This window comes from Gorilla gorilla, chromosome 11, assembly GCF_029281585.2.
Source record: "Gorilla gorilla gorilla isolate KB3781 chromosome 11, NHGRI_mGorGor1-v2.1_pri, whole genome shotgun sequence".
Taxonomy (NCBI): Eukaryota; Metazoa; Chordata; class Mammalia; order Primates; family Hominidae; genus Gorilla; species Gorilla gorilla.
The window spans coordinates 109056346-109076602 of record NC_073235.2 but is presented as its reverse complement, the minus strand read 5'-3'; the positions used below and the strand labels follow the sequence as shown (position 1 = coordinate 109076602).

Here is a 20257-nt window from a genome sequence, read left to right as displayed (position 1 = left end):
CGAAGTGGTAGGGCGAAAAGGGGAAGAACACCGTAGTGTGATACAGTCTTTGCCTTTCAGAGCAGGCAGACAAAAGATAGTACTTAGGTTGAAGGATCTAAAAATAGGGTAGAGATAAATTATTTAACGTTGTGAGAACTAAAAACAGAAATGTAACAGCCTTTGGGGCGTGCTGGGAGAGAAATTTTCACTTTTCATATTACATTTTTATGAACTCTGAATTCTTAGACCGTGTAAGTAAATATACCAGAGTAACCACCAATTTTATACGACATATTTATACTAATTTTACAGGTGTAAGTGTGCATGTGTATGCAAATTGGTCATCAGTTTTTCACCTCCAGTAACATTCCTTTGCTCTAGGCTCCCAGCACTCCTGTTTAGAATTCCCAGACCAGAGACTGTTTCTGGACTTCCTGGTGGTAAATCAGGACTTTCTGGACTTCCTAGTGATAAATCGAGGCAGTGTGATCCCCCCAGCAGCCTCTCTGCTGACCACTGTTCCTTAGCCCCTCTCCTCTGCTTCTATTTTGCAAAAGCTCTTTTGTCCCTGAATCATCTCACACCAGCCACTCCTGAAGGCAGCTACTCTTTTCATTTTCAAGCAATAAATGTCCTCACTTCATAATTCCTACTCTCCATCTAACATGCCCAAATCTCAGGAGGCAGCTTGTCCACAAATGCAACCATGATTTGGAATAACAAACAATCCCTAATTCAATGGCCCATACCCTCATTTCATGTCCTCTAATAAATACCCAAATGCCTTTTATTGGAGGATATTTCAAAGAATTTTAGAGCCATAAGGGATTCTAGAGAACAAACGCATCCACATCAAAATCACCTGAGACTTATAAAAATGCAAACCACCAGACCCCATACAGACCTACAAACTCAAAATCTTTTCAACAACTTCCCCAAGTGGTTCCAACTCACACTAAAGTTTGAGATTCCCAAATCTAATTCAACCTCCTTATTTTTAAAATTAGGAAATTTAAATCTACAGATATAAGTGTCTTACCCAAAACTGGCTATCTATTGCACAGCCAGTCAATTATTCTACTCATAGTCTGCTCTCCCTTTTAAAGAAACTTATGAGATAAAATATGCAAAAACAGATAGAAGGAAACTACCTCAGGCCAGATGCGATGGGTCACGCCTGTAATCACGCACTTTGGGAGGCCGAGGCAGGTGGGTCACTTGAGGTCAGGAGTTCAAGACCAGCCTGACCAACATGGTGAAACCCCATCTCTTCTAAAAATACAAAAATTAGCCAGGTGTGGTGGTGGGGGCCTGTCATCCCAGCTACTCAGGAGGTTGAGGCAGGAGAATCACTTAAACCGAGGAGGCGATGTTGCAGTGAGCCGAGATCACTCCACTGCACTCCAGCCTGGGCAACAGAGGGAGACTCCATCTCCAAAAAAAAAAAAAAAAAAAAAAGAAGAAAAAGAATGAAAGAAATTAAAGAAGACACAAACAAATGGGAAAACATTCACAAGGGAAAGGATGGTCTTTTCAACAAATGGTGTTGGGAAAACTAGACATCCACATGCAAAAAATCAAAATAAAGTTGGTCCCTAACCTACACCATTTAAAAATTAACTCAAAATGGACCAAAGTCCTAAACATAAGAGCTAAAATGACTAAACTCAGCAGGAAACAGAGGGGAAAACCTTCATAACATAGGATTTGGCAATGATTTCTTGAATATAACACCAAATGCACAGACAACAAAATAAATAACAGATAAATCGGACTGCATCAAAATTTAAAACTTTTGTGCATCAAAGGACTCTACCCACAGAATGAAAAGCCAACCCATAGAATGGGAGAAAATATTTGCAAATCATGTATCTGGTAAGGGATTGATATCCAGAGTACATAAAGAACTCCTACAACTCAGCAGCAACAACCAAAAAAAACACAAACAACTAGATTAGAAAATGAGCGAAGAATTGAAAGACACTTCTCCAAATAAAATGTAAAAATGGCCAATAAACACATGAAAAGATGTTCAACATCACTAATCATTAGGGAAATGCAACCAAACCACAAAGATACCACTTCATACTCATTAGAGTGGCTAATATTTTTTTAAAAATAAATAACAGAAAATAACCAGTGCTGGTAAGGATGTGGAGAATTGGAACCCTTGTGCACCATCAGTGAGATTATAAAATGGTGCAACCATCATGGAAAATGCTATGGAGGTTCCTCCAAAAATTAAAAATAGAATTATAAGCGCCCAACTTTTTATATCTCATTAGTTTTTCTAGGGCATGTGTTTAAATACACAAACATAAAGAGTACTTCCTGCCAACCAACTATAACAACTAACAGTAGCCTAATTTTCTTCAGTGACCACATTATGATTGGAGGTGGGAAAAATAAAAAAGTCATTCTGAGTAGATGGGAAATCCCTGAAGGTTGAGCCAAGAGTGAAATGATCCAATCAGAATTTAAAAAGGATCATTCTGCCTGATATGTGTGAAACAGAGGAGAACCAGAGTGATAGGAGAGGGACAAAATCAGGGAGAAGAGAAGAAGATACTCTAATGGTGCATGTGAGAGACAGTGGGTTAGACCAGGTTGGCAGCAAAGAAGAAGTGGCTGGATCTCTGGATAGTTTTTTAAAGGGACACAAAACTTGATGGCTTGGCATGATGCTTGAGAGCAAGAGAAGGCAAAAGGTTTTTGGCCTAAGCAACTGGAAGGTGATGTTCCATTTAACCAGATGGGAAGGATCTGGGAGGGACGGGCTAGGGTAGATGATCGTACAATCAAGGGTTCCATTTTGGGTATGTTAAGCTTGAGTTGCCTATAAGACATCCAAGTGGAGATATAGGTTAAATAGTTGGATATGTAGGTCTGTGTATCAAGGAAGAGATTATGCTTTCTGTGAAAGAACAAAGATTCTCAAACGATTTCATCACAAATAAGTGCTTCATACAAATAAGTTAATAAATGTTTAACACATTACAGTGTGAAAATATAAGCGAAGTCCAAGAACTCTGAAAAACTAAATGGAAAAACAAATTTAAGATCTGATGGCAGACAAGATAATTCATAAATATACTATTTGGGTAATAATCCTAAAATGCATTAGTAGGTCTTAAAAGGATTAACATTCCAAATAAAAGAATAAATAAGGATATAGTTATAGTTAATCAGAAGGGTAAAGAATAATAATTAACCATTTCCAAACACTGTTTAACAAACCACTGCAAAGCCAAAAGTAATAAGACGGCATCATCTCAGTATCACACTGGTTGTGAAGGGAACAAGTGACAGTACTTATGCAGTCCAACGGTGATAAATGCTTCTAACTACAGTCTAAACGTTCTGCAGAGATGAAACCCCATTACATTACACAGGGCTGTCCACAGTAATTACCAAGTTTACTAACTCTCATAATTTTAGCCATAATTTATAAGAAGAGGGGAATCAGTGTATTAACTCTTCTTGGTTAAGACTGTTAAGACGCAAAAACCAAAATCTTATCTCCTTGTCATAACATATTCAATTGTCCTAGTGTCCAAATAAAAACAGAATTTATGTCTGATATTTCTACCCTGTTAAATTTCTTCTGGGTTGGGAGGTCTATGTCCTATTCTATTTGTCATGGTTTTATAATTGTTCCATTTCATTCCAAAGCCAGAAAACTACCAAAGGCAGATGAAAGTATTTCTTAGGTTTGGTTTCGTTTGGTGAGTTGGGGAAAAGAGAGGAGAGGTGGGTGGATGTCTAATTGGAATACATCTTGGGGAAATTATCATCTGAACGTGTGCTATTTATAGTATGAGTATTTGGGGCCATACCATACCCATCCTGACAATTAGCTCCAAGAAGCAAATGGTTCACCTTGACAACCCACTAAAATGCCTAATATCCAAGCCTGACTTAGAGTGCCCTGATCATAGGCAAAGGTTTATGGAAAACTTCTTTACACCCCTACAGTACAACTGCTTCAATGTGGTCCAGGGCTTGCAGCCTCTGAGACATCATGTGCATCCCAATGTAGTCTCTCCTTCTTAGGTGTTCACTTATGTCTGAGGTAGACCAATCAAGCTCATCTGCAGCCATACAACCAGAAAGACCCTGAGAATCACCCCTCGCCACAACTGTCTCACAATTACCCTTAAAAGAGCAGTTCACAACTTGGATTCCCTAAGCCTCTGGTCAGTCATTAATCGGTAACATTTCCCATGTACCTCCTGTATGCCAGGCACTGTGCAAACCACTTTACATAGGGGATGCCATGTAGGCCAGCCACAGTCTCTGGGATGGGCACTATTATTATGTCCATGTGATTGATAAGGAACCTGGGGCTTAGAGGGGCTAAGTAACTTGTCCAGTTCCAGATAGTTGGTAACAGCTGATCTGTCAGACCTCCAGAAACTTGACCTCCAACCATTCTTCCTCCAGAAGAGAGAAGTCAAAGGAATTTCTGACATTCTATACAGCCTAGCAGCACAATCATATTTATCCTGCAAATAAATGGCTACATTGGATCGTTAAAATGCCAATTTCCTTCCTTTGCACCAAAATATGATGTCAGTGTAGAAACACTGGCTATACTGCATTTCACATGCTGACAAAAAATTTAAATTGGGTGTATATCATTTCCTTAATTAGTAAAAAATAAAGGGTATATTAACCAGTTCTAATTAAATTCAGTTTATTTTGAAGACCTACTTCTTCAAGCAGCATACTTCTGTATTAGAAAATATTTTTCAAAACAAAAAGAAAATCTACTTCTAGAATGGTACGAATGTCTGACATACTATTTGGAAACACCAAACATAACCACTTTGTTCCATATACAAGAAAGAAGGAAAAACTGCTAGAGGAAAATGAAAATTAAAGAAGGAAAGGTAAGCAGATAAGCAAAATATTCTGAAAATGCTAGTAGTTTAAACAAGGTTATTTATCTGGAGTACTCATTTAGGTAAGGAAAAAAAAAAGATGAGAAAACCAGCTGGTCATAGAGGAAGGCCAAGTGAGGTGTGTACACATGCATATAGTTCAGCTGCAGTTAGTTCACAGGTCTTTATCATCAAGAAGAAAGGTGTCTACAAAGGACAGAAACTTCCCTATTCAACCCACAGATGTGTGAAAAAAGAAACAGAGACTGGAAGTCTATAAACCACAGTCCTGGTCGTTTTGGTCACACTAATAATTCTTAAGACCTACAGCAAACTGACCTGACTTGTTTGGGCTTTTGACTCATTCTCTGGTTGCATTTCCTCATCCAGAACACAGAAATAATAATCATCTTGGCAGTTATGCTGCAAGGACCATGTGAGATTATAGATATGAAAGTGCCTCAACAAAACCATTCAGGTTCCATAGAAAGGCAATATATTATATTTATTACCAATGCATTGGAGAGTTGAGCTAAAGTTGATTTCGTGCATTCTACTTACCTGAAAACATAAAAAGCAAGGATAAACATGGGGAGAGAGGACTCTCTTAAGCATTGATTGATTCACATTGTTAATGGAGCCCATCTGCAATACAGCTATTATAGTATATGGTATTAGCAGGCCTGCTTACAATTAAAAGACAGCACAAAGCACCCGATTAAGTGATCCAGACTACAACTTGATGCAGTAAATTATTAAATAACCACACTAAGGGAAAGGAGGTTCTAAAACAGGCACTGGAATTCAACAGATACTCAAAAACCTCTATCTCCAAGGCTCTGGAATGTTCTTTATGATGTCTCTAGCTGTGCCTGGATTTGACTACTTCTAAATTTAATCTTTAGCTCCACTGAGGGCAAAAAGAAGTGGTCCAGGAATACGTGACTACCTTGTTCTCACTACCATCTAAGATTTTTTTTTTTAATGTGGCAGGATGACTCTCTCACTGTCATGCAGATAAGCAAAAGTGAGTGTGCCCAGCTATATAATTACAGATCAAAGCTCAAGAGCAACATAGTCACTGGTCCAAGGTTTACATGATTGGCTCTGTGCCTGCATGCAAATATCATGTTGAATTGTAATCTCCAGTGTTGAGGGAGGGACCTGGTGGGAAGTGACTGGATCATGGGGACAGATTTCCCCCATCCTGCTCTCATAGTCACCAGTCCAGGGTTGATATGATTTGGCTCTATGTCCCTACGCAAATCTCATGTTGAATTGTAATCCCCAGTTTTAGAGGAGGGTCCTGGTGGGAGGTGATTGGATCTCGGGGGTGGATTTCCCTCATGCTGTTCTCATGAGAGTGAGTGAGTTCTCATGAGAGTGAGTGAGTTCTCATGAGAGCTGATGATTTAAGTGTGTGGCACTTCCCCCCTTGCTTGCTCTCTCTCTCCTGCTCCACCATGGTAAGGTGTGCATGCTTCCCCTTTGCCTTTTGCCATGATAAGTTTCCTAAGACCTCCCAGTCATGCTTCCTGTATAGCTTATGGAACTGTGAGTCAATTAAACTTCTTTTCTTCATAAATTACCTAGTCTCAGGTAGTTCTTTATAGCAGTGTGAGAATGAACTAATACAGAAAATTGGTACCAGGAGTGGAACATTGTTATAAAGAAACCGGAAAATGTGGAAGCGCCTTTGGAACTGGGTAACAGGCAGAGGTTGGAACAGTTTGGAGGGCTCAGAAGAAGACCGGAAAATGTGGGAAAGTCTGGAACTTCATACAGACCTGTCGAATGATTTTAACCAAAATGCTGATAGTGATATGGACAGCAAAGTCCAGGCTGAGGTGATCTGAAATGGAAATGAGGAACTTATTGGGAACTGGAGTAAAGATCACTCTTGCTATGCTTTAGCAAAGAGTCTGGAGGCATTGTGCCCTGCTCCAGAGATCTGTGGAACACTGAAATTGAGAGATGATTTAGGGTATCTTGTGGAAGAAATTTCAAAGCAGCAAAGCATTCAAGATGTGGCCTGGCTGCTTCTAAAAGTATGTGCCCATATGCGTGAATGAAGAGATGGTCTGAAACTGGAACTTATATTTAAAAGAGAAGCAGAGCATAAACGTTTGGAAAATTTGCAGCCTGACCATGTGGCAGAAAACACAAACCCATTTTCTCAGGAGAAATTCAAGCCTGCTGCAGAAGCTTGCCTAAGAGGAGGTGAATGAAAATGCCTCCAAGGCATTTCAGAGACCTTCATGGCAGCCCCTCCCATCATAGGTCCGGAGGCCTAGAAGGGAAAAATGGTTTCTTGGGCCAGACCTGGGCCCCATTGCTCTGTGCAGCCTCAGGACATGGTACCCTGCATCCATCTACTCCAGCTCCAGCCATGGCTAGAAAGAGCCAAGGTACAGCTCAAGCTCTTATTTCAGAGGGTCCAAGCCTCAAGCCTTGGTGGCTTCCACGTGGTATTGGGCCCACATGTATGCAGAAGGTAAAAGTCAAGGCTTGAGAACTTCTGCCTAGATTTCAGAGGATGTACGAAACACCTGGCTATCCACGCAGAAATCTGCTGCAGGGGCAGAGCCCACATGGAGAACCTCTATGAGGGCAGTGCAGAGGGGAAATGTTTGGTTGGAGCTTCCATACATAGTCCCCACTGGGGCACTGCCTATTGGAGCTGTGAGAAGAGAGTTACTGCCCTCTAGACCTCAGAATGGTAGATCCATCAACAGCTTGCACCGTGCACCTAGAAAAGCCACGGGCACTCAATGCCAGCCCATGAAAGCAGCCACAGAGGCTGTACCCTGCAGAGCTATAAAGGCAGAGATGCCCAAGGCTGTGGCAGCCCATCCCCTGCATCAGTGTGCCCTGATGTGAGAAAGGCAATTATTTCAGAGCTTTAAGATTTAGTGACTGTCCTGCTAGGTTTCGGACTTGCATGGAGCCTGTAGCCCCTTTATTTTGGCCAATGTATCCCTTTTGGAATGGGAGCATTTACCCACTGCCTCTACCCTCACTGTATCTTGGAAGTAACTAACTAGTTTTTTATTTTACAGACTCATAGGTAGAAGAGACTTGCCTTGTCTCAGATGAGACTCTGGACTTGAACTTTTGAGTTAACACTGGAATGAGTTAAGACTTTGGGGGAACTGTTGGAAGGTATGATTGGTTTTGAAATGTGAGAAGAACAGGAGATTTGGGATGGGCTAGGGTGGAATGTTATGGTTTGGTTCTGTGTCCCCACCCAAATCTCATGTTGAATTGTAATCCTTAGTGTTGGGGTAGGGACCTGGTGGGAGGTGACTGGATCATGGGGACAGACTGCCCCATGCTGTTCTCATGACAGTGAGTTCTCATGAGGGCTGATGGTTTAAAAGTGTATGGCACTTCTCTCTCTCTCTCTTTCCTGCTATGCCATGGTAAGACTTGCTTGCTTCCCCTTCACCTTCCACCAAGACTTTAAGTTTCCTGAGACCTCCTAGCCATGCTTCCAGTACGACCTGTGGAACTATGTGTTAATTAAACCTCTTTTCTTCATAAATTACCCAGTCTCAGGTAGTTCTTTATAGCAGTGTAAGAATGGACTAATACAAAGGTTCTATTTACACTTTGGTTCACTGGTTTGTTTGAACTTAACTACTCTGTAATTAGTGCCTATCAGCAGAGAAGACTTGTTTGAATTTCCATCCTTTTCATTTCTAAATAAAAGGCTTAGAGAACACTTAGATCTTAAGGTAGATCTTGGTAACAAACATCTTTCACAATACACATGGCTTGAATTTATCAATGTGTAATGGTCCAGATGAGGAAATTAGCCTCTCTATATTCTTTAGCCATACAGGACACCCATATAACAAAACTTTATTTGAAACACTGTGCTAATTCACAGGTTCACATCTGTCCCAGGCTGGGGTGCCCTATGATGGAGAATGAACCTCTCATGTCACTTTATAGAAAGCAAAAGTTTTATTCAAATCGGCCATGAATTAACATGATTGTTTTTAATTTCTCATTATTCTGAGTAAAACATAACTGGATCTAGCCTTTTTATAATAGCATTTCTACCATTAAATTTAATTAAAATCATACTGAATTTATACAAATTCTAAATACAAAGACTCCCTTGTAAAATTGAAAATTCACTCAGTAGACTCTGAATGAATGAATTATATGAATGAATGAGTCTTTCATAAGGTTAAAGGGTGCCCATATCAATTGTGAACTGAATACTTTGTATGAATAAAGCCTTATAATTGTATACATTCTTGAAAGGAATAAAATATTTTCATTTAGAAAACTGATATTCTACAAGCAATTAATTATTCAGATCTTAAAGATGGAGATGACATGATGTTCTGAAGCAGGAATTTAACAGAATTTGGACTTGAAAGTCTAAGAACACATTCCTGATAGATTCGGTTCTTGCCACTGGTCACAGGGGTTTTCTATAACTAGCCCCAGGGTTTGGACAGAAATGAATAGAATCATCCAAAATTATAACCTGCTATGGACTGACCTTTGGGTAAACAGGCCTGGAAAAATGCTGAAAGGAGAAGGGAACAGCAAATGTGTGGTGTAAGAAGGAAAGCAGCAGTTCTTCTCAAGAGACTTTTACATCCTCTCCCTGGCTCCAAGAGGAAAATTCATCTAGCTGAAATTATGCTTGTTGAATGTGGATAAAGGGAGTCACATGATGAAATAAGTGTTCCATAAAGATTAATCTGTCAGCAGTGGGACTGATGGATTGACAGAGAGAGAGACCAGAGGCGATGACAAGAACACAATGCAGAGAAGGGGGGAGGGATGGAGTCATGGGAGACACGTCAAGACTTAATCAGCGACTATTTATAGGCAGGAGAGAGAGGAGTCAAAGATGACTCCCAAGGTTCACTCTTAGATAGCTGGGAAAACTGAGGGGCATGGCTGAGAAAGATGAGGAAGGCAGGAAGGAGAGCTCTCTTCCTGCATGATTTACCTTCACACAGGGCATCACCATTGAGCAAATGCTCTTGGGTTATTTTTTCTTTTTAATTTTTTTAACTTATTGTAGACACAGGTTCTGGCTAGGTTGCCTGAGTTGCTCTCAAACTCCTAGCCTTAAGTGATCCTCCCACCTCAGCCTCCCAAAATGCCTGGATGACAGGTGTGAACCACTGCACCTGGCCTCTTGGGTTATTTTTTCACCAACTGTAAAGAGAAGGACAGTGGTCCACCCCGCTAACAAAGCCTGAGAATAAGTGAAGACAGAATGACACTAATAGTTACATAGTTAGCAGGAATGAGTCAACCCGTGAGCAGAAAGCATTATTTAGGGACACATGCTGAAGCAAGACTTTCAACAGCACAGCTCAGCTGTAGGCTGCTGGAAAGCACAGTTAGCAGTTGGACCAAACCAGGATGAAATGTCCAAAAATGGTCTAGACTTTATGGAAGAGAATAATCAAAGACAAGGATCCAAACTCAAATGCCCAAAGGGACCAGAAATGCAGAAGGGTTAGTGTTAGCAACAAAGAATGAGGGCACTGCAGTAAACAGCATGTGTCATCCTATCTAAAGAGGAGCCACGTCTTACCTGTAGGTGGGTTACTCCCTAGGTGAATTACTCCCATCCAGGGCCGTAAGCCCAATCTTCTGATTCTTCAAGAGAAATCATCACACCCACCACTCTCTACCATATTATGCCTTTTTATCTTCTGCAAGCACGTGTCAATACCTAAAATCTTCATGTGGTTGTCATTGCTGCTCTGGACATGTTTATGGTCTGTCTCTTCCTACTAGAAGTAAAGCTCGCTGGGGAGCCACATAATTGGCACTCATCTATGCTCAATCGCTCATCTCTTGACTTCCTAGGACTTACAATTTGATATAGAATAAATCCAGACCCCCTTGTGTCTTCACAGTCTTCACAACCTTCCACCTTCACTTCCTGCCACTCCCAATACACCCTACCTCTCTTCAGCATGAGCTCTGCAAAGGGAAGACCTGGATTCAAATCCTGGCTCTCTCTGCCATTTACTAGCTATTTGTCCTTACTGAAGATACTAACTATAAATCTCAACTGCTATGTCTATAAATGCCTATGTCACTGGGTTCTTAGAGGAACTAAGTAGGATATTTAAAAATTGATTACAAATGTTACACTAGGCCAGGCACAGTGGTTTATGCCTGTAATCCCAGAACTTTGGGAGGCCAAAGTGGGTGGATCACCTGAGGTCAGGAGTTCAAGACCAACCTGGCCAACATGGTGAAACCCCATCTCTACTTGAAATGCAAAAATTACCTGGGTGTGGTGGCACACACCTGTAGTCCTAGCTACGTGGGAGGCTGAAGTGGGAGAACTGCTTGAAGCCGAGAGGCAGAGACTGCAGTGAGCCAAGGTCGTGCCATTGCACTACAGCCTGGGCAACAGAGTGAGACTCTGTCTTTGAAGTTTCCTACACTTGAGTTTCCCCTTCTTGCACTCACCACCCAAATAACCTGCTACTACCCAAGCAAGTCAGGCCTTTGCACCTGGAGCCTCTCCTCTGCCGATTCTGTGGCTCTTCCTTTCTCCACCTTCGGCACAAACTTAACTCCTAATTGCTCTTTAGGGCCAGCTCAATTGCTTCTTCCTCTATGAGGTTTTCTTTGACTTCCCTAGGCAACGGTTATTCTCTCCTTTGGATGCCTACAGCCTTCTGTTCCTTCCACTAGTAACTGCACTAACATAAACCACACATCAGCGGCTACCTTGATTCTGACACTCCACCAGTGAGCAAAGGTAGGGACAAAGTGTTAGTCTTCTTCGTTTTCCCCAGAGTCTAGCACAGCGCCTGATTCAAAAGAAGTATTCAATAAATGTCTGCTGAATCAAACAAAACTGAACACCTACTATGTGTAAATCTGATTTACTGGAAACTATTTGAGTAGAAAGACACATCTTGCTCCACCATAAAAATAACAAAAACTACCAGCTCTTGATTATCACAATCACATTAATGATGGGTAGCAGTGAGAGACATTATCTAAGAATTGTTGATACAGGTATTTTTGCTACTTTAGGTAGTGTAAGCATATAGTTAGTGTGACTTATGCAGTGCTAAAAACTCAAGACCAAAATTATCTCTCCTCAGTAGGAGTGAGGAGCACAGTGCCAAAAATACTTGAGTATTTTGAGGGTCCTTTTGAATTTTAGTTTGATTATAACATGAATTCCATGGGAACCCCTATACTCTAACATATAAGTGTTCAATCATCAATTCATTCCACAGAAGGCCTACTACATGCCAAGCATTACAAGTAAAATCATTACAAGCCTGGATTCTATATATTACAATTTTGTAATGACTGCTTAGGAAGACCTGGAAAACTTGGGAAGGCTGTTTAGATAAAGGCAGCTCTTTAGATAAAGTCTAGGCTTGCTAAAGAAACTTCCAGAAGGGAAATCTTTTCCCCATGTTCCACAGTATAAAACTTTCTATTGATTTTTAAAATTAATTCCTTATAATAAAGGTCATAAAAATATATGTTCCAGAATTGTAAAAACGTGTGCTAACATCTCATGGCAGAGACAGGTGGGAGTCTTCATCCTATGTTCCTCTTTCTGTTGTCCCATACCAACAACAATGGAACAACTGGTTTCTGGAAAGTCAAGAAATGTGGAACCAGTCCTATCCTAAAATAGAGAAGGAAACAAAAATAATCACCAAGATCTAAATTCACTTAAACTTCTCTCTCTTCAACCTGGGGTGGTAGGTAGTAGAGAAAGCAAAAGACTGAGCCACACAGGTCAACTAAAGTCAGCTTTCCCCAAGGTCCGGTGCTATGCATCGTGCATCTCCACAATCCCTTCCCAACCAGAAGAGACGAGAATCCTAAGGGAGCATGATATAAGACAAGTAGTTTTTTAGGGGGGTTGTTTGTTTGTTTGTTTTTTGAGACAGAGTCTCATTCTGTGGCCCAGGGTGGATTGCAGTGACGCTCACCGCAACCTCCGCCTCCCGGGATCAAGCGATTCTCATGCCTCAGTCTCCCGAGTAGCTGGGATTACAGGTGCGCACCACTGCGCCCGGCTAATTTTTGTATTTTTTTAGTAGAGATGGGGTTTCACCATATTGACCAGGCTGGTCTCAAACTCCTGACCTCAGGTGATCCAACCGCCTCAGCCTCCCAGAGTGCTGGGATTACAGGCATGAGCCACCACGCCCAGCAGGACAAGTAGTTTTTGACTAAAGTTTCAGGAAAAGCTTCCTTAACTCTCCTAGGAACAGACCACATAGGATTATCTCAGAATGAATGAATGAATCTAAATTGTTTCTCCTGCTTTTAAAATGTATGGTCCATTTTATTAATATATTGCATTAATGGTTAATAAAATGCTTATATTTAGTAATCATACAATTCCATTTATGCCCATAAAAGTCTCTACAAGTGAAAAAGATCGATCTTGATAACAAAGTAAGAGATATAAGAAAAAAGCAATGTTTTTTCCTTCTCTAGTCTCACACAACACTTAACCCAACACTTCTGACATCTGATGTATGGGAGGGTTTTCCCCACACACCAAGTAATTCTGCAGATTCTCCATCACATACCACCTCGGTGTCCTCCAATTCAATTCTGACACTCTTAGCCTGGAGACAGCATCAGATCCACTGGTTGAAGGCCTAGTCCCACAAGCCTACAGATGCCCACTTCAGATGCCAATCTCAAGCCCCAGATGGAGGCCTGTGCTCCTGACAGATCAGCTATAAACTAGGGTAGCCACAATTCCCTTAAATTAATTTGCTAGAGCGGTTCACAGAACTCAGGAAATACTTTACTTACACTTACCATTTACATAACAGATATTACAAAGAATACAGATGAAGAGCCAGATGGAAGAGACACATAGGGCGAGGATCTTCAATGCCCTCCCCAGGAACTCCACCCTCCAGGAAGTTCCACATGTTCAGCTATCCAAAAGTTTCCAGAACCCAGTCTTTTGGATGTTTATGGATGCTTCCTTACATAGGCATGACTGATTAAATCACTGGCTGTTGGTGATCAACTCAACCTTCTGCCTCTCTCTTTGGGGTTGTGGGGTGCAAATCCCAAACCTCTAATAATGTGCTGGTCTTTCTGGTGACCAGCTCCCATCCTGAAGCTATTTAGGGACCCCCAGCCACTCATCATCTCATTGGCATATGAAAGACACTCATCACTCTGGAGATTCCAAGGGTCTTCGAAGCTGTGTACCAGGAAACAGGATAATTACCAAATACATTTCACAATATCACACAAACCAAAATTAAATTTTTCCATTTCAGACCCTAATACTGCTACACGGCAGGAATCTGACTTCCTAGCTAGCAAGACAGAATTTATAATAAATCATCAGAAAATAAAATTGTCTTTAAAGAATCTTGAATTTGAGTAAGCACCAAAAGTCAAGGAATACAGCATTTGGATCCAAGGTGTCAAAACTCCCTGCCTGCTCTGGACTACCTTGGTTTATGCCTACTATCCTGGCATAATTATTAGGAGTGCCCACTTCCACTTTAAAAAATGGCACAGTTTGGACAACTGGTTATACATCACTCTATGCAGATAAAAAAGATTTTTCAACATCGTTTGACAAAGAAACATTAAGGCATTCAGAAACATTAGCATGCAAAGAGGTGGTTTGCACAATCTGCTTTTACACTCACCAATTCTGGAAGAGTTAATAAACATGTTAACTTTCACAGCTATAAAGTAATAAAGATTGATCAACATTGAACATTTATGAAATTTCTTCAGACATAAATGTGGAGCTTGGCCTTGCAACCTATATTTGGGAATTTCCATTTCCACCTCTACCCCCAGTCTAGGGATCCATGAGAAAGGCACAGTGATTCAGCATTTCTAAGGCTTTCATTAAAATGTGCTTCAGTGCAATGAAATCAGGGGAGGGAAAAAAAGGTACATAACACAGATATTAAAAACTTCTTTACATAAAAGCAGAAATGAAATTCTATACTTTCTTACTGAAACATTTCTAAAGCAGCAGAACTGGCAAGTGTCTCTCATCACTGTTATTAAGCAAGTCATCCTAAGATACAGCAGAAAGCAGATGGAACACTTTTTATCAACTACTTCAAGAGATGCTTAAAAACAGAAGTAAAAGGGAGATCACAGAACACAAAGGGTAATTTCAAGGCACCCACCAAACAACAACACTGTCTATACCTGTACGGGAGCACTTTTAGAATCTTGCTTATCTCATTTTCCTGTCTCCTGGAGGATAGATCATGTCTTTTCATCCTTTTAACCTTTATCTCTTATCTTTGAATACTTAGCATACTGCTTGCATATGAGAAAGGTGCAACAAATGTTTATAGAGTTAAACTAATAAGAAAAATGCTTTCAAATACGATTTCTGTAGAAACATTCTTTTCAAAGTACAGTATAAAAGAAACCCAACTACAATTGAGGGTAGGGGGGAGGATGAAACAGAATCATTCCAAGGGCAAGCAGGTGATCCACAGTGAGAAGTCTATTCCTCTAGGTAAGCGGTGGGTACAGGTTTAACAAACCTTATTATCACGGAAGTCAGGTATATTACAGTCAAACCACGTCCCACCAAAGAAAACAGCCACGTAAGGTTAAACTATAAGGCAAGCATTAGTCATAGCCTCAAACATCTGAGTTATTAAAAAGTGCCACTGAAATTTCAAGTCTCTGCTGAGGAGGGCTTGAGCATTCTTTGAAACAGGCTTTGAGGCAGCTGTTTTTCCTTCCTCCAGCACCCTAAGCAAAGGTGCTGGAGTTTGAGAACTAACCACTTAACTCTAAAAGGTCTCATTCATAAGGAAAGCTATAAAAGCCTCAATGCATTTTATCAAAAGGGCCTTGGATTTCTCTTCTTTAAAGACAACACCCATTTCTCCTATCAATAAGACAAATGAGTTAGACATGACCTATTAGTCACCCCATTAAGTTATATAGGAGCTTATGGAGAAAAGGGCTGGCTGAGAACAGAGACACATTTATCTCACGGTGGGTAGCAGCCACTTCAAAATAATGTGAAAGAAAGTTCACCTCTCCAGTAATATTCAAGGTGAAGGAAGCACTTTCTCAGAGACCTAACTTGTAAAAAATAGTAAAAATTAAACATTCAGGTCACCTGAATTTTATATTAGCTGCTTTACAACATAGGAAAATCACCCAAAAGCCTTAAATTTCTAGCTCCCCATTTGTAAAATGGGGATAAATACTGTTACCACTCACCTATATTTTAGAAAACTAATAAAAACAATGATGTAAACTGCAGATACTTTCTTAAATTCTAGATGTTTAGACAGTTAATTGCTAACTGTTGTTCTCACCTGAACAAGTACAGGTCAAAATGAAACATTTAACATATAGACTCTATTTTCTGCTCCCGATAAACGACAGAAGAACCGATAATCCATTGTGTAAATCTGCTCGGGGTTCAAAATAATATTAATTCAAGTAAAGAATAGTACACAGGGAAAAAGATCCCTTAAACTCTTTGGATATTAAACATTTGTCTTCTACTGATACCTTGGTAAATATCAGTTCCACTTTCTGAACTAACCTGAAAGTAAAGCAACTGCTCATAATCAATGCAGAGTAGGTACTGAAGAATTATGCCAATCAAAATTGATCTTCATATTATGCAAATAATTTGTGTCTAGTCACCATAATCTTTTTAAATGTCAAATTGTTTACCTATTGAAAATACAACAGAAATTTTTTTTTCCTCCTACTGATCAATTAAAGAAACAAAGAGACTGTTTAAACACTCAATTTCTAAGTGGAAAGACTGATGGAGACACTGCAGCCAAATAGCTTCTTGAAGCAATCTTGTATGTGCAGATTGAAAGCAGTTTTTATATCATGGGAGGCAGTTTTATATCAAGGCAGAATACTGCACCCTTACATAAAGCCTCACAGAAACAAGTTAGAATCATAAACACATTCACTTAACTACTGTTCAGTGCCCAATGTACCTGAAAGATACATGGATATCATTTCAGGTGTCAGAAAATTCTAGTTCCAGTTTAGTCAGAGAAGAGAAACAACAGTCTTATCCCAGTAGATCCGAAGTTAATTCCTTCCAGTTTCTCCCCTATCATAATATTAACTGCTTTCTTAATAAAATGCTGCAGTAAAATTTGTGAACTCAGATTCTGGCAGAAAATCAAATCAAAGGAAAACTCTTCATGATAGTTACTTTTGCATAGCCAGCCTCCTGCCTACCTTATTATGTTTTTGCTGGTGTCTTGCCTTTGTGTCAAGAACGTGATAAGGGCTTTCCGAGTCTTGGTTGATGTAATATATGAGTCTTGAAGGCAGTGTGATTTCTTTCTGCATTGCATTGCTGTAACTGATATTACTGCTGCTATTCTGTTGCAATGTATTGTCTTCATCTGCCAGGACTCCCAAATTTTTTTCTGCAGTTTCATTCCAATGCGGAGCTGGTGGAGGTAGGGGGGTGGGGGAGCAGAAAATACAAACATACACAAACACACACATATTTACCCCATAAATACATAATCACTAAAATGCATTTTTCCTTTAATTGCAAACACAAAGTTTTCTATTTATAAGCAGTTAAGAAGTAGAGCTAGAGTAAAGCAAGCTATTTCAACAATAAAATGGCCTGGAGAAGTTAATAAATAGCCAATAAGGCTTATACAACTGTGCACTATTTATTTTGATTTATGTCTTATATATACATTTCTAGTCACACTCAAATCTATACTTCTAAGTGTTGAGGGAGGGGGTAGAATGAACTTGAGGGAAGAAGAGTCATTAAATGAACATGTTCAGGGGTCCTGCCCCCGATCTCCACCCCTTCTCTGAGTCCACAGAAACACAACTCTACTCTGCCTAGTGGCATCCCATCCAAGAGCTAAGAACGCTCCTAAGATAACTTGAGTACTGAATTTATGGATACCGAATATTAATCGACTCTTTTAACAAAATGGACAATTCCCTTCTCTTTTAACTTTAAGATGAGCAAACATACTTTGCCATGTAGGGATACAGATGCTGGCAGCTTCCCAATTTCTTTTTATTTTCCTGACAAAGCCAGCTTTCTGCTTTCAGTGACTTCCAATCATCAATATACAGAAGATGGTATTATATTAATTGTTCATTATAATGACAAGCACTTTGAGAAATCAGAACCAAAGGTCGTGCATGAAGTATGTCTTCAGCACCTTAATTCTTTGGTCCCCGAAGTGTGCCTCCCCCACCTTAATTCCAACCGCACTGAATGCGCCGGATAGGAAATTTGAGGAAACAGCCCATTGCCACTATTATCACTACATCCTCCCCGCATTCACATTAAGGTTCCACCACGCAAGTAGCAACTTGCTCCCTCGCTGTATTTCCCATCCACTGGTTTCCCCTCCGCAAGTTGCACAGAGATCGCTGAGGGACCCAGGATCCACTAAACACCTCCCAGTGGAACCAACAAGAATTGGAATGGGTTTTTAGCGAATGCAACAGAAATGGACTTCCAAAAGTGAACTGGGATGAATGGGGGTTTGGGAACGAGTAGGGTGGAAAAACAGGCAGGGAGGGAAGGAAAGGCCGAGCCGGGGACAAGCCCGGAGCACACGGACCCGCGCGCCCTTCGCTTTCCTCTGCAGGGCCCCGCGGGAAAGCCAACGCAAAGGGCACGGGGCCATACCCACCGCTGGGCGCAGCAGCCCCCCAGGCGCGGGGCCGGGACGAGGCGGCGAGCGGAGGCAGCAGGAGAAGGACGAGAAGCAGGCGGCAGGGCGGCGTGCGGGCCGGGGCGCTGGCAGGCACCGAGCCGGCGGGGCCGCGTTGGGGGCCGCAGGAAGCGCCGGCAGGGCTGCAGCCCGCCAGGGGCGGCCGCCGGGAGCTGCTGCCGGGCGGCTTCATGGCTCATAGCTCCCGGGCGCCGCTCCGTGTGGCCGGCGAGAGCGCCGGGCTAGCTGCGGGGCGGCTGCGGGCGGAGCCGGTCACGCCGGCTCGGCGCGCATGGTGCCGCGGCGGGCAGGGGGCTCCGGGCTCGGGGCACGGGGCGCGGGGCTCGGGGCTGGGCGGCGCCCCCTTTCCCGGCTCGCCTAGCCTCGCAGCCACTCCCGGGGCGGGACGCAGAGCAGTCCAGGGGTCCTCGCCGCTCCGCCAACTTGGAGCCTCCCCAGCGGCTACTCCCTCCCCCTGCGGGCGCGGCCGCTTCAGCGACTGCGGGGGCTGCCGCCGGGCCTGAGGATGCTGAGGCGGCGCGCGGGAGCGAGCGGCGCGGGGACGCGCGAAGCGGGCGTGCGCCCCGCCCCCCGAGAGCGCGCCCGAGCGGGGCTTCGGGTGCTGATGCTGTTGCTGGATGCTGTGCTGCTGCTGTTGCCTGGCCCGGAACGCACTGCGCATGCTTTGTTGGGGGGCGGGGAAGGGGGTAAAGCAGCAGAGTGATGCAGCAGCCCAAGCAGCATCGGAGGTGACGGGTGGTACCTCAAAAGATGGGGGCGGTGGAGGGGGAGCCGGCAGTCACGGATAAGCCAGAAGAAAGAGAGTACGGGGGTTTCCAGGCCAGAGACAGGGATGATCGGGAGAAAACAACCAGCCGAAGTCCACCTGCCTTTTCCACCACCCCAGACTTCACATACCCTCTCCTATTCCAACCCCTTCCTGCTCTGGATAAACTAAGGCCACGCATTTCCTTCTTAATCCCTTATTTATTTGCTTCCTGCATGTAAATATAAAGGATTGCAGCCGGGGAGGTAAAAATAGCGCGGCTCCTCATTCAGATTGCCAGCAGCGGGTGGGACTGCGGCTGAGAAGAGTGTTTGCGCCGCAGGCTGGCGCGGAGTGGCAGGAATCCCCCGCGCAGGGGCGCTCCGCCCCGGCCTGTGTCCTCCCTGCCGGTGCCTGGGGTCTTTGAGGAAAGCACAAGAAGCCGGACGGTGTTTGCTCAAAAGTTCAGAAAGTATGACTGGGCATATTCGGGAAAGACTTAGACATTCTGGCTGGGAAGCAATACAGAGATTAGAAACCAAGTGTGTGGCAGCTATCTTGGGAAATCCGTTGTTTGTCAACCACGGGGATGGGCACACATTTAGGAGGACACATTTCTATTTTTGAGATCCAGTCCTGACTTCTGCAGAGGAAAGGGGAAGTTTTCTCCCGTTGCTGTAAAAAATGTAAATCCCTGACTTCGGTGGGTTCGCAGCCACTAAATCTGATGGCTTCAGATAAGAGTCTGTGGCATATTTCTGCCCCCAAACTCTCATAATGCGAGCATTCATTTATTCACCCTCCCAATGACAATCTGAGTGATAACAATGTTGTCTTACTCCGACATACACGGGGTGAGGGCTGGGGTGGAGAATTCCATGATTAAAAGAAAGAATGTGGGTATAAAAGTGCCATGGCCATGACAGAACTCA

General features: G+C 42.4%; 1 protein-coding gene across 3 annotated transcripts in view; it reads right to left on the bottom strand.

Annotated features, from left to right (window-relative positions):
* ADAM23 (ADAM metallopeptidase domain 23) overlaps nt 1-19112 on the bottom strand; it is a 177796-nt gene extending 158684 nt beyond the window's left edge. For 2 of the 3 annotated variants that reach the window (XM_019022744.4, XM_055380410.1), the window contains exons 1-2: nt 18539-19110; nt 17094-17311 (exon numbers count right to left, since the gene is read on the bottom strand). In XM_019022744.4, the coding sequence (XP_018878289.3) occupies nt 17094-17311; nt 18539-18752 (432 nt within the window). In that variant the 5' untranslated portion in view covers nt 18753-19110. Of the gene's footprint in view, nt 1-17093; nt 17312-18538 lie in introns of all 3 variants that reach the window. The other variant, XM_055380411.2, reaches the window with a different exon arrangement.
* Between the last annotated feature and the right edge of the window lie 1145 nt (nt 19113-20257).